This window comes from Lutjanus erythropterus, chromosome 9 (assembly GCF_056507025.1).
Source record: "Lutjanus erythropterus isolate fLutEry1 chromosome 9, fLutEry1.hap2, whole genome shotgun sequence".
Taxonomy (NCBI): Eukaryota; Metazoa; Chordata; class Actinopteri; order Lutjaniformes; family Lutjanidae; genus Lutjanus; species Lutjanus erythropterus.
In genome coordinates, this window is record NC_139325.1 from 40,467,264 (window position 1) to 40,482,156 (window position 14,893).

General features: G+C 39.7%; 1 protein-coding gene across 1 annotated transcript in view; it reads left to right on the plus strand.

Annotated features, from left to right (window-relative positions):
- The window catches only part of thsd7ab (thrombospondin, type I, domain containing 7Ab), a 188,270-nt gene that overhangs the window by 155,715 nt on the left and 17,662 nt on the right, over nt 1-14,893 (plus strand). The window contains exons 21-23 of the mRNA XM_084727599.1: nt 914-1,059; nt 3,018-3,192; nt 12,812-12,985. Coding sequence (XP_084583725.1) covers nt 914-1,059; nt 3,018-3,192; nt 12,812-12,985 — 495 coding nt within the window. The remainder of the gene's footprint in view (nt 1-913; nt 1,060-3,017; nt 3,193-12,811; nt 12,986-14,893) is intronic.

Here is a 14,893-nt window from a genome sequence, read left to right on the forward strand (position 1 = left end):
ACAGTGAGTGTGTGGGATGGCTGATTTGTGTTTTATGTATTGAAAGGTGTCGTAGGTTGGCAAAGGTGCATTATGAGGTGAGCAGATTGCCGGCTAGGCAGTGAGAAAATGAAAGTGGGACGTGCAACAAATGAAGGGTTCTGAGATCTGAGAGTGGGTGGTTTAAAACAGGTAGACAGGAAGGTTGCATTTTAAAATGTGTGTGTAGGATTTCTGTGTTGAGTTTTCCAGCCAATTCATGGCATCAATTCTGCACTTGAATCAAACGGTCTCTGAAGTGTTAGCTGCTGTAATGTATTGGATTTATTTAAAGAGAGTTTGGTGATTGATGTGAAAGAAAAGCAGTTTTACTCAAGCGGACCAAGAGCCGATCTAGATGGCAGAGAAAAAGAGTGCTGTATTTCAGGCTATTTAGAAAACCCTGCTCCGTTAAGTGAAGAGCACAGTAACATTAATTTAATGCATTCAAAACATGCATTTAAACTGAGCTGTTTACGGAGAGAATGGATAACTGCTGTGTGCTAAACTGCAATGGTCACTGCATGTGCCAAATCTGTTTACATGTAGTTTATAGTGCAGAAAACAGCCATTTCACACACTGTATAATTGTATTATTATAGAAAGAAATCAAAACCTCTGCTTATACTTAGCAGAAAAAAACACTGAACATTTACCATCTATCTAGCACCAGATTTAGGTATAAATACTGGGACTGAGAATTAGTCAGATAAGATCCTGTTGCTGTTGTTTTCCTCGCTCAGGTGGTACCGTATTATCTAAATGATTGTTTTATTGAACAAGCAGATGGAAACAATTCAGCAGTAGTGATATAAATCCTTGCTGTGTTGTGTGGGAAGAGCAAATGAAAATAAACAATACTCTGATGATGTCACTTCCTGTGTGTTTTCTCCAGGTAAGATGTGGCGGCAGCGGTCGGTGGTTCAGGCCTCTCAGGGCGACGGGCGGCCCTGCCCCTCGCAGATGGAACAGTGGAAGCCCTGCCCTGTCAGACCCTGTTACCGGTGGCAGTACAGCCCCTGGTCTGAGTGTCGGGTGGAGGTACGTCAATAAATCATAACATTATACTCTAATCCAGGGGCATTAATTATTAACGATCGTATCGACCCTTGTCAGCTACAAGAAATGTAGCTTTGACAGGCGCCCGGCTCAGCTGAGATCAATACACACAAGAGTTTGTGCCAAAAAGTGGATTTTTTGAAGACAGAAATCTCAGCACCTGGCAAAAAATAATAGAGTCTTTAGTATTGATGAACAACCCCATCAAATCCCTGCTCATGCAGTTATTTTGTAGGATGGACGGTGAAAATCAATCTAATGCACTTTTAATGCTGATACATTACTGTAAACCAATACCTCTGCCAAGATATTTGGCAGCCTTTGCGCTTCATTTTGCGTTGTGTGCCACCAGGTCAGATTATTAAAGTGGTGTGCCACATCGCTTTATGACATAAAACAAAACTTTGCAAGCATGGATGTAGTTTTTATGGGAAGACAGGGAGACGTGTCACCTCGTATCGTTCATTAAGGTCATTTGTTCTTCTCGATTAACTCTATCAAGTGGCCAATAATTTCAGACTTCCTCAGGACTGAGAGAAATATTTTGTAACTGCTTTTACTGTTAAATGAGGTGTAACCCTCTAGTTTACCTCTTCCTCAATTCTCTTCTTGTTATTGAGTTATTAAAACAGGATTTCTACTGGTATTAAGTTTAATTCTTAAGATTTCAACTTTGATATGGCTGCAGGAGACTGGACAATAAACAGTGAGGCAGATATCTATGAAGTGAAATTAAGGTCCAGATGAAATGACATTTCGAGAATATCCAGCTTCTGTATCGTGACATTTTTCAAATGAAGCGGGATATTCAGACAGGACGTAACCCTGAGAGGAATTTGATTTGAACTGTGAGCAGTGGTTGTGTCATAACCCAACGAATCGTGCTGTTGCTCATTAGGTTACTAGTGAATCTCAGCTATCAGCACTTAGTTGAAATCAGTTTGTTCAAGTACAAGTTATATTTTGTTGTTTTTTGTTGTTGTTTTTTTGTATTTTTTGATGTATATTGTTAATATGACCAGAGGTGTGATCTAAAAGGATTAAAAGGGTATTTTTCATATCATCTTGATTTTAAAAACAAAACACTGGAATACAGCCCTGTATATTTTTTTGTGTGTGAGGGCCTGGCGGACCCCGCCACTAACAATGAAAACTGCTACATAGAAGGAATTGCAATATATCAGAATGACTATCGCAGAAAAAATGCTATCCATAAAAACATGTTTTTTTCATAATTTTAATTCGTTAACTAAATACTGAAAGTAACTAAAATTACAAACTTTAAGTCATCATTTGTCTTTAAAGTGATTCCATAATAACTTAATTTTTTGAGGAGTCTGAAGATGATTTGCTTAAGTGAGTGAGTATAATGACCTATGGCCTTTGCAATAGAACACAATCCATTGAGGTATCGTCTGTAGTGATTTATGTTTACCAAAGAGGTGCCAGTGTTTTTGTGGATTAAATGACTGAAACTGTGCCAAGAAGTGTGTGGAGACGAGAGAAATAATGACCGTCTGTGCAAACTTTAATTTCATATACATAGCTAACTGTCCATCAGTAAATTAATTAAAAAGTGGTTTAAATTACAGTGAATTTACAGAATATCAGCATCGTTCTCCCAATTAAGCTGAAAACTCTCTTCATCTACATCTTATTTACTGTGATTAATATTGATTCAATAATGGAAATCCCAAAAGGCATGTCATCTGTATTACATACAGGTGATGCTTATATGCATTTTGTAAAAGTCATCACACATTGATAACATGAATATATACTTTTAAAACTGCATTATTATTTAAAATCCTCTGTGTTTATTGTGATTTGGACATAGTATTAAGTCACCAAGTGGCTGTAGGTTCATGTAGCTCTCCTCTCTCGCTGAGGTAACTCTTCATCTTCCTTCTTCTTCTTCTGTGGTGTTCCTGTCCCATCAGAGTGTGGTGTGTGGACACGGCATGCGCTACAGGAACTTGTCCTGCTTCGTGTCGGACGGCTCCAGCGACGGCGAAGGCAGCCTGGTGGACGAGGAGCTGTGCAGCAGTCTCGAGCTGGCCGTCGACGGAGACAAGCAGATCAGACTGAAAGAGGCCTGTACCCTTCCCTGCCCAGGTAATAATGCTGCTCAAAAAATATGGTCATTTTGAGCTTCCTGTGCTGCATAAGCAACCCTGGAATAAAATGTTGACATAGAGGATGGAGTAGAAGCAGTCAGGATGTGTTCATAACTTGTTTGTCATTTGGCAAACGTGTAAGGATCTTTATCTCTCCCTCTCAGATGATGTGATCTGTATCTAGATACACAGTTCAGGATCCGACAAACAATCAAAGCTGATATGAATCAGCCACAATTTATAATTTGTTATCTTTCCTTTCACAGTAAACAATGGCAGTGAAGTTTTCACAGAAATGCTGCTTATTGGGTGTAACTTAAATCAGTTCCTGGGTCAGTGTCATCCACCTGAAAGTAGTCTGTTCAAGAACTCTGTTTGAGTGAATGTCCCTATAAATAAAACAGCACATGGCTTCAGGAGCTGTGAGGAGTTAGGGGTCTGTTTGCAGTGGCTTTACAAGGCTCAACAGTAATGCTTTTTTATTTGTACTGTTTGGCAAGTAGGTCAGACATCTACTTGCATTAAGTAAATTTTTACTTGCCCTTATGCACATGGGCTTATATTTTACTGGTTATCAAGTAACAACAAAGACTCAAATTGATTGTCATGTTTAATCTAGGGCTGCAATGTCTATAAAACATCTGTCCCATTTTTTCAAAGTTGAGTTTCATTCTCAGGTCATTAAATCCTGGAGTGTGAGACTCAACAATCACCTATCTCGAGGACCTGTGATTGGCCAAAGTCTCCCGTCACAGACTAGATTTTCTAAAGCCCAAAAACAGAGCCAAGAGGAGGAACAGAAGTCTGGTTTTCTCTCAGACCACTTGAATTAGATTATACTTAAAGGTTATCGTGGAACTTGTGCCCAGTCACACCAAAAGTAAACAGCCATCTCCAGTTTCTATCTTTACAACCCCCAGTCTACAGATTAATATAACATTGCACCCACCATCTTTACTGGTCTGTTGAGTTCAGTGGATCCGTGAACATCTAAGCACCAGCCAGATTTTAGCCAAAACAAAGGTCTAAGTGAAATAATCCATTACAGCTTTACTTTGCATGCAGAGCTGCTCTCAGGTTCAACTAGCAGAACGTAGAAGTCACTGTGTAATGCGTAACACAGCCAACACTTGTCAGCAGGTAGATTTATATCACAAGGCAACCACGAAAAATACTTTTGTTACAGGGTAGATTTTATTATCTCTAACCAATAGCACTCGGTAGCTATCATGACCCCTGAAATCAGAGGTAGGAACCTCCTGGAGGCAGAATAAATGGACTACATTATGGGGGATTCTTTGTATAACTGCAGTTTTATGCAAGTTAAATTTACTGTTAGGTACTGTATTTCATTGCCTGGAGCTACTCAAAGAGCCCTCTGCTCTCCTCTGCCAAGACAGTAAGTCTCCATTGTGCTCTAAATGCAAATTTGGGTCTCATATGTACTTCCAGTTTTCCCCATTTCCTCCCAGTTTGCTTGATATCTTTATCCAGTTCTTGCCACGAAGGGGCTGAGATAAAAGTTGACAGTCACTTCTCTTCACCTCACAGTCAGAAATCTCACATGAAGAGTGTAAAACACAAGTGCAGTGGTCAAAAGATGGTTCCTCACAGGCCTCCCACCCGCAAACACTGTTAGTTGTGTTTGTTGAAGCGTCTGGCCAAGCCACAGGCGCTGCTGTCAGGAACTATTTTCTATTTTATGTGGAAGGCAAAAACTATTTAGACCACCTGGTCTTTCAGTGAAATAGGCTGAGAGGCGAATCCAAATGAAAGCTGTGACTCCTTCAATTCAATTTATTTCATTTGTACAGTGAAGAAACATAGAACCAAAGTGATTAAAGCACACACACATACAGACACACAGAGATAACATAACACCGAAAAAAAGGGGTGCAATCAATAATCTGTGTGGGCGAGATAACAAAAACCCTAAGGGCTTATAAAAAAAAAAAAAAGTCTGGATGGCAAACTGAGCTACAACCTCACTGAGAAACAATCTGCTGTGCTGGAAATGACAATATATTTTATGTATTTATTCACCTCACATATGAATGGAGATACTGATTAGGAGGAGGACAGACTGAAGAAGTATTTTCAGTGTCGATTACAGACATGGCTCATGAGAAACAAAGTGTAGCTCCATACTTGGTATGCTCTCTGTAAGACAGTTTGTATAGCACATTTCATATACAAGAGCAATTCAAAGTGATTTACATGTTCATAAAATGCATTAAATAAGAAATATAGCACCAATTTAAAGAAGAAAAGCAAAGAAGAAATTAAAAAGATAAATAAACAGTACTGCTGCACAGTTTACAGTGATAACAGTGGCAGATTTATCACTTAATCATATAATTGTTAGTCATTTTTGATATGCTGGGTCTCTGATTGATAGACAAACGCAGGCTTCTCATCTCGAGCTGGTGACTGTCAATATTGCTGAAGAAATGACAACTGTAATTAACAGATTTTATCAGCCATGGCCAGCTAACAGACTGAGGCTAAAGCTGCATGTCACAGGAAAAATAACACCCTCATCACAACCATGTGGAAGTCAGGGAACAACAGAAGCAGCATTGTTGTAGCAGCGTAGCGCTAGTAAGTATGACAAAGAAAAATGTCAGATCAGTCTTATTTTGTAATTTCACAGTGTTTGGCTGCCCAGCTTACATACTTCTAAGAGTTCGTTTTCACGATTAATCGTGCAGTCCTAATGTAAACCACTTCAACATTTGCTGGTTTCAGGCACTCTCTTGTACATGAGTTGAAATCCAAAGCTTGACAGACCTGCTGTACTTCACATCTGCATTCCAGAGGAGGGTTTTAAGTGACGGTCAGTTGACTTTACTCCTCGTGTACTTCCTTGTGTGTGGTGAACTACACATGCATAGTTGTTAAGCAGGTGAAGTGTGAACACAAAAACCCAAAACAAGACTGATGCCATGTGTCATTTGGTTGAAGCTTCCGCCCGAAGCTTGTTAGTGTGCCATGTGTGCACACATTTTCAGCATGGGTAGCCCCAGCAGGCAACAAACCCTCAAACCTGGCAGTGTCAGTACACGATCGACCTGCACAGGATGACTGTTTTATTTCGGTGAGTGATTCGGTCTCTGCACCGTCTTTATGCTGAGCTGGACATCTGTTGCGATTCGCATGATATACGATCATGCAAAGCAAAACCTGTGAAATATTATACAGTACACAGATGCATAGTTTTATTTAATTGCTGTCAGTCGTTGAGTGGTTTATTGCCGTCTGCTTAACAAAGTAACAAACCCATCTGGCAGTTTGAATCTAATGTCTTCCACTTTCTCCACATAAAGTAAAAATCTTAAAATCAGAGGCGTATCAGATTTTCCCTTCAGTTCACTGCCAGGCGTCATCTCCCTTCATCCTTCACGGTCGCCTTCACACACCAACTCCACGCTGAAAAACATCACTCTGCACACTCAGGAGAACACTTGGCTCGCTGCTTCTTTGTGGACAGCTTTTGGTTTTAAAGTCATAATCCATAACATTTTTATATGAATACATTTTTCCTGCTCTGTCTCTATGATTAATATAACAAGGCAGAGATTCAATTTACTATAAATTCTTTATTACCTCAACCGTAGAAATAATCAGGCTTTAATTCCTTACTTTCCCATCTCTTACAAGTATATTTTATTATATTTTAGTAAGATATCTTCCTGTCAATTTGATCTATTGCTAAAATCAGCTTTTACATGTTAAAATGCTATTTTGATAAATTCAGGATGACATACATTTCAACAGCACTAATTCCATCAGTACAGCACTATAACCACGTCATACTTGACTACTTGACTGACGGCCTGGCAGGTTACCGTCAGTCATCACTTCCTGCACAGATGTTTCAAATTAAACACCTTCCACTGACTCAAAGGGCACTATCCTTTTCTGGTAGGCTTTTAATTTGAAATGTCTCCAGGAGGTGACTATGGACAGGAACTGATAAGGTTTTACTGATACCACTGCCTTTATCTGCTTATCACCCCAATTCTTTATCAATTCCCTTATTGAGCCCTGATCAATTTTAGTTGAGCTGGCTGCCACAACAGTCTGTCTGTCATTATTTAAAATAAGAAAATAAGAAATAAGAATCCTGTTGTTCCTGGAATTTAAACCCATGTTGTGTAGAAAGATGTTTTGCGTGTGTTTTCTGCAGTGACTCCCTGTCACAAGCTTCCACGTAGACACGAGTTTCACATCGTTGTTTTGCGATGGACAGCTGTCACAAAAACATGCCAGCATGGATACATGGAATTGATAAGCTCAGAGGCTTGTGGTTTCAGGTAGATCGGACAATTCGTAACTGGTTCTCAACAGTTTGGTTCTTCGTTCCCAATTCCAATTCTGACTGTAGCTTAACACCAAACAGAAAAATGACTAACTAGATGCAATTGGAATTAATCAGTGAACAAAGTCTGAACAGCAGATGGGTGATTACCTACACAGTATGTTGTTATAATGATGGAATTAGTGGTGTGGAAATGCACTTTATTCTGAATTTACCATGTGAGCCATTACAGTGCTGGTTAATATCCAAGGTAATTTACTCAGCGTTTCTTAGCACCTGGCCTTTATTTATTCATGCTGGACACAAAACTCCAACCTTATTTGCACAGCATTTATTTAAGTTTTTTTTTTTCTCCTAGTGGGGCAGAAAAATTTGACTGTGCACACTTTTTCCATTTCCTCTCCCTCATAACTTGCAAGCTGCTTCACATGTTTAGACCCATCATACTGTTGAAATTGTATTTCTGGACAACAGCAGCCTTTTCTGTGCAAAGGAGACAGGAAGCAGTCACAATGGACAACTCTCAATACAAAAATGATGAACTGTCCAGCTCTCGACGATGTCTGTGCTCCAGGGCCACAGGTTTATTTAACATTTAAAAAGCGACATTTTTATTATGCTGTGATAAATCAGAGTGCTGTTGGTTGTAACTAGTGTTTATGTTGACATAGATAAATGAAACAAAAATAATGATAAAACATATTTTTTTATGCCCAGATTTTGTAGCCTTAGTAGAAAAGAAAATTACTTAAATAAAAAACTGGGAGAAAATCTAAATGAGAAAGATATGTCTGCAGACTGAGTATAACAATAAATTATAAACATGAGAATATTTTATGCAGTAGCCTTGCACAGAGTTTCAGAACCTGATTTAGGGCATAAACAGGTCATGAAAACTTTGGTACCATGACCTTGATTTTTTTTTTAAAGTCCGTTTTTGTATTGCAACTCTTTAACAGTGAAAAATCCATTTCTGCAAAAAAAAAAAAAAAAAATCATTTTCTTTGGAATAAGTAAAAAAAAGTGGGTATTTAGCTGCAGCAGCAGTGACCACTATGCCTACTGAGGCCTTCATCAATACAAGTAAAGTAGCATATTGACTCTCCTGTGACTCTCAGGTGATCTCTCAGCACTGCAGTGTAAAAACACCAAGATATCAGCTTAGCACCAAGGATGTCAACCCTAAACCCCAACTGAAAAAAAAACATGGAGAGAATCTCACAGATGGGATTATTACTTCAAAGGTCAGGTCTGATGAGTTGTTGTCAGGTTTTGTGACAGAGGCTTGTCAGCTGCTGGGTTTGATGTAGCTTTGCTGTGTGTGAGCAGAGCAGAGCAGACAGGTGAGCTCTGCCTAACAGCTGCTGGACTCTGTCCATCAGGTCTGCAGCTCCAACACTTTACTGCTCCTCCTACAACCACAGACATACCACTTGATATTTAGTTGCACGCAGAGAAGTCGAGAGGAACATCAGAAAAGGTTAGAGAAAGTGAAATCAGTCAGACAAATATGTAATTCTCAGTTTAGGCCTAAAAATATATGTTTTATTCAGACATGGGGTCAGAGTGCAGATGTCTATGTGTATAAATGTGTTTGTCTGTGAGGAGTTCATGTGAGTTGGGACACAACAACAGGGAGTCAGCAGGTCATTGGTGGAGGCCAGTAAAGGCTTTAAAGTGAAATATCAGCTTGAAATAAACATTTCTGACAACATTACAGGCTGATAAGATGATGCTTTAATTATGTACGTGATGCAGGTCTGCTCAGTGGAGGTTTTTTCTTTTTGTTTTTTAGGTGTCTGAAACGGATAGCAAAGTTGTTATGTGCAATGATTGCTCAGCATTATTCATGTGAGGAGGAGCCAAATCACATTCCTTCAGCAGTACAGATTTAATTCTTAAGAACCATCATACTGATCATTATAATGTGTTTGTGAAGAACAAAGAGAAACAGGCACCAGTGAAGAAAAATGTCAGCTGCAGTTTTTGCCCAGTGAATGTGTGCGTTTTGAAAAATATTACATTTTCGGTCTGCATCTGTCTGTGGAATCTCCATAATAAGCGTAGGCATAATAATATGTTAATTCCATTAGAGGAGAGTGTTGATGTTCCCTGCAGTTAAGTGGCAAAAAATCAGTGCATATATTGGTGTGGGATATCAGCAAACATCCAGTATCATGCATCTCTGCACTCAAGGCCCTTTGCATGAAGTCAAGGGCGTTTCTAGAAGGGGGGCATGAGGAGGCACTGGCCACCCCTGAATCCTGATTGGCCATCCCATTATCCTCAAGTATGATTGGCTGTCTGCCCGGTGAGAGGTGGGACCTTAGTTTGAACCACCTGTTTGATGAGTATTTTTAAATGTGCAGTGTTTTCTTTTATATGAAGCCTACTTTTTTTTTTTTTTAAACAAGGATAATTTACTTCATAGATCATTTAACAACACAGGGTTGTATAATAAGATGTTCGTTGTAGTTTCCCTTATGCTACTCACAAAAACAAAAACACAAAAAACTATACACAGCAAATGGGAAAATTAATAATAAAAACAATAGTTTTTCATTGTGGAATACTGAGGATGAAGTGTCACAACCACAGGAAATAATTATAATGGAGGTACAATTTCTTTGTGAGGACTTCTAAACTAAGAATAAAGTGTGGAAGGTTTATGTTATATTTGTATGGTGCCACACTGTCGTGTTGTGATTGATTAATAAAGTGGTAGTAATGTGTGCATATATAAGTGCATGTGTCTACGCACACATGCACTTCACCCCTGCATAAGTCAGTGCCCCACTTGGGGGCCATCCGTCAAAAAAATCTGGACACACCCCTGTCTAAAATATATCCAGTTTATACAGTTGTGCAATAACTCAAAGCTACACCCTTTATTCTTAAATGGAAACCCAGATTAAAGCGCTGACTCCCAGTTTAGATCCTTGTAGTTCATCATAAACACTTCTTAAACTGATTTAGCCTTGGGTACAGTATCAGCTTAATAAAATATATATTAAAGGGAAGATGTAACATTTAATATTGAGTGATTATGGTAATACAAAACATGTTAAGTGTGATTATTTCAGGTCAGCACATAAAAAACATCAACTGGAAGTGAACATCAGTATTTCTTTTGCGTAAATAGGGCAAATCTACAACATCTTAATCAGAAAAAATGGGAAACTGAACCCCAATTTATGATTCAGCCTGATAAGAGGGGTGTACTCTCACAAAGTGCAGCTTAAATATAAATCTGTTATTTTCAGTGTCAGCAGGTCCCTGAGGGGAGAATTATTGTTACTTGCTTCTGCCAAAAGACAAAATACAAGTGTGGAGTTCATTTCCAGAGTGTTCTATATCTATTTTGGTTCATCATTGATCGTTCATCATTCAATCTCTCTAAAATACAGAGGAAGGAAAAAACGTTGCCCTTTTTTCAACCCGCGACTCGTTTAAAAGTAGATCGGTTTGAATTCATTTTATATTTTAAGAGCGAGTGGCATGTGTTTCTACTGGCAGATTTCTCATTTCAGAGGGGAAAAAAAGCCTCATCAGATTGCTGCTGGTGCCTGAGATGGAAAACACTGAGAAACGTTGCCCTAGATAACAAGTCAGTCCAACCCCTTTTGCCAAACTGCAGGAGCACTGAAGTATCAAACGGCAATCAAAAGCACAGACTGTTTTCTGTGCAGGGAGGTACTGTAGTGTGATTTGGGGGGAAATTCAAGGGCTGTTTGTGCAGGACTGAGGACAGCTTGGGAATTCTGGCAGGTTGCATTCACACATGCACACACACTTTCATGCACTGCCACCCTTGACCCATGTTCTATTTCCCCCGCTGCTTGATGAGCTGCAGTTGTCAGCTGTGATCAAAACCAAGCCGCCCTGCATCTCGAACTTACACCTTCCTCCTCCTGAAAGTCATCAGAGCATCTCAGCCATCGTGGTACAATATGTAAAAACATATTCTGAATCTCTGCCAAATACCACCAACATCTCACTCAGATTAAATTCTTCTCATCCATAGATAAAGAGGTAAAACACTGCTGCAGTTCTACCAAAATTGAACATCTGATTTCCATCAGGGCTTCCCACACTAAAACTGCAATGCAGATAGTTTTGCAAAGCTTGAATGCTTCTTAAATAGTCAAACAAAAACAGTACAAAGAGAGACTGTGGATACAAGTAAAATAAAAGTGAAAATAAAATACATCCAATGTAGTAAATGTAGATTTGAATTTTGATGAGTGTCAGCCAAAGCTCCTCAGTCCGGTCTTTCAAAAAGCACAGGTCACCTGGTCACCTGTTAGTCTGAAACTCTGGAGGAGCCAACCTGAAGAGCCTGCCTGAGGATCTGAGGCCGTTCACACTGGCTTACAGGAAATTAAAAGATTTGTGATATGGCTCAAGGCCAGACCAAGCAATTTTTTACAGGTCATCTGACCGTTATTTCCAAGATTTCACACTGAACAGGTAACAGTGAAGAGATGTCAGAGAGATGTAGCTTAATTTGTCGATTTAATTTGTGCCGGCTTTATTTAGACCAGGCTGAACACATATAAGGTTTGAGACATTTCAGGTTTAAGGCTCACCTTATTCTAGGTGATGTTGAGGTTTCCACGTGTGTTAATTCTCTTTCTTTTAAAAGTATGTACTTTTTTATTTTCATCAATTTAAGCAACAGGTTTTGTGTTTTGTCTAGTTTTGATCATTATATTTATTTATTCATCCATTTGAAAATTTATTTATTTAGACTGACGGCGATGTTATTGTTCAGAATTCAGTTTATTTGTGGTTTTGTGAAATTATCAGTTGTGTCAAAGATAAAAAAGGTTTGAAAAAAAACCAAAAACAAAATATGGCTAGAATAACTTATGTATTTTGTGAATTCTTTTCAGTAGGGATATAACAAATGATTATTCTCATTATTGAGTAATCTGCAATTACCTTTTTTGATCAATCGATTGTTTAGTCTAAAAAATATGAAAAGATAGTGAAAAAATGTCAATCACACCTTCCTGGAGTCCAAGGCGATGTCTGCAAATGTTTTGTTTTGTTGATCCAACAGTCCACAACTCAAATATATTCAGTTTACAGTCAATTAAAAAAGAGAAAAGCAAATGCAAAAAAGCAAATCCTCACATTGAAGGAACTGGAACCAGAGGATGTTTAGTAATTTTTCACTTTTTTTTTTGCTTGAAAATAACTGAAATGATTAATTGGTTTCATAACCCCACATATCCAGTGAAGTGAAACTTACATCTACAGTCCCAGTAAGTCTTTTTCTTTGTCCCTGCAGGTGAGTGCTACCTGATGGAGTGGTCAGACTGGAGCTCATGTGTGAGCATCTGCGTGAAGAGGGCCGGCGTGGACTTCGGTTCAGTACAAGTTCGCTCACGAGCCGTGTTGGCCCAGGAGCCTGAAAACCTGCAGCTCTGTCCTGACCAGGCGTGGGAGTCTCAGCCCTGCACAGGTGAGCAAACTCACTTTGACTAATGAACTTTTGGTGCATGCAAATTAGCTTACTGCAAGACAGCAGCCTCAAACTTTGATTAATTTCTCCATTTACTTTACTTACATGTTCCTAATCTGGTGTGAACATGGAGAACTGAAGTCAGTCTCAGCTTGGGTGGAACACAGGGAAACACGATGGAGAACTTTTCAGTGCATCAGGGGGCTGACACAGAAAGACACTTAGATTCAGGGGCATACCTACAGGCTATGTAGTCTTCTGTCCGTTTGAACTTGCATGTTGGACTGTTAAAAGAAACTAGAATATCAGAAGAAACCCAGGGAGACAAGATCTTTAGATCTGGATTGGGAACCAACAAATCTGACAGGAAAAAAATAAAGTGCTATCACTTTGTTTTTCCCAGTGTGCACTGGGTCAATTGGCGCTCTCCCAGATGGAATTTCTTGAGTCAGATCTCTAAACAGAGGAAACCCCCACACTCATTTACTGTGGCGATATCTGCAGCTCCCCAGGCACGTTAATCACCCATTAGGTATAGTATGAGTTGTGAATCACCACCACCAAAGCTCAACAAATGCAGAAGTCAAAGGCTCAGTCTGTGGAGCAGCCACACTCCTCCCGCCCCCTCCCACCCTCCCCCCCTCGCCTCCCACGCTTCTTCTTCTCCCAGCCTGGCTACTGTACACAGCCCCACAGCAGTCTTCAGTAGCCTGACCTGGTTTCACAGCATCACTCCAGGCACAGGGGGGAGGAGTGGCCCAGCCAAGACTAGTGAAGGCAGAGGAGGAAGAGAGACTGGAGGGAGAAGAAGGAGGAGGGCGGTGACAGAGAAAGGGAGGCCAGGGACAGAGAGAGACAGATCAAATAGGTACATTTAAAATGACTTTTGTGGGGGCGCCCTGGTAGCCTAATGGTGAAGGCAGATACGACATAACCACTTTGATTCCTGGCCGCAGGATCTTTGCTGAATGTCATACCTCTCTCTCCCTCTTCCTGCGTTTTCCTGACTCTCTCTACTGGCTTCTCTGTGCTCCTGTCATCTGTATCAGGGCTGTTTGTGCCACACATTCACAGTCAAGTAGTAACCAGTGATACCAGTAGGTCTGCTCTTGTCATTTTTTTCACCACATCAATTTATTCTGTATTTCCACAGGAAGAAAAACTAAAGTAAAAATTCTATACGTATTTCTCTTCGCACAGAATTATTTTTAGTAGCAAATGTGACGAAAATTGTCGCACTGTACAGCCCTGCATCAGGTATTTTCCTTTTCAAAAATGTGTCTTTTTTTGTAAATTAGGACTAAATTTCAGGAGCAGAGCAGCTTTGCAGCAGGTGGCAGGCCAGGTCAACATTAATAACTTGTGATGAGTTGATGTTTAGACAGATATGTACGGCAACTGAAATTTTGATATGTTACATGTAATTATTTCTAAATTACATTTCATAATGCTTTCAGGGCTCCCACTTTAAAAATCGCAAATATGTTCACTTCTGCATTCACCTTTTTTAAGTCCAAAGGTGATAGTTTTTCTAAGTGTGGCCTGAGGGCCAATGACAGCCCTCAGAAACATTTTGTGCAGCCCTCGAATGTGAAATTAAATGCATTATATTTTAATCATCGGCTGTCCGCTTCAGTACTTTGACTTTCAATACCCCACATTTAATACAATGTGAGCTACTACGTCAAACTGCACCCCCCCAAACCAAGTGTCAGGTTAGGAATGACAGCTTGAACAAAGCTACTGGTTGCTACATGGCAACGAGTAGCAGTACGAAGAACATGAGGTGCTGCCAGCTGCCGAATGACTTTTGGCCTTTTTTGATCTCCATCTTCTCAATCTCTCAACTTGCATAATCTAGACTCGTGCATCTCCTTTCAAACTCCATTATGATCATAAAACCCACAA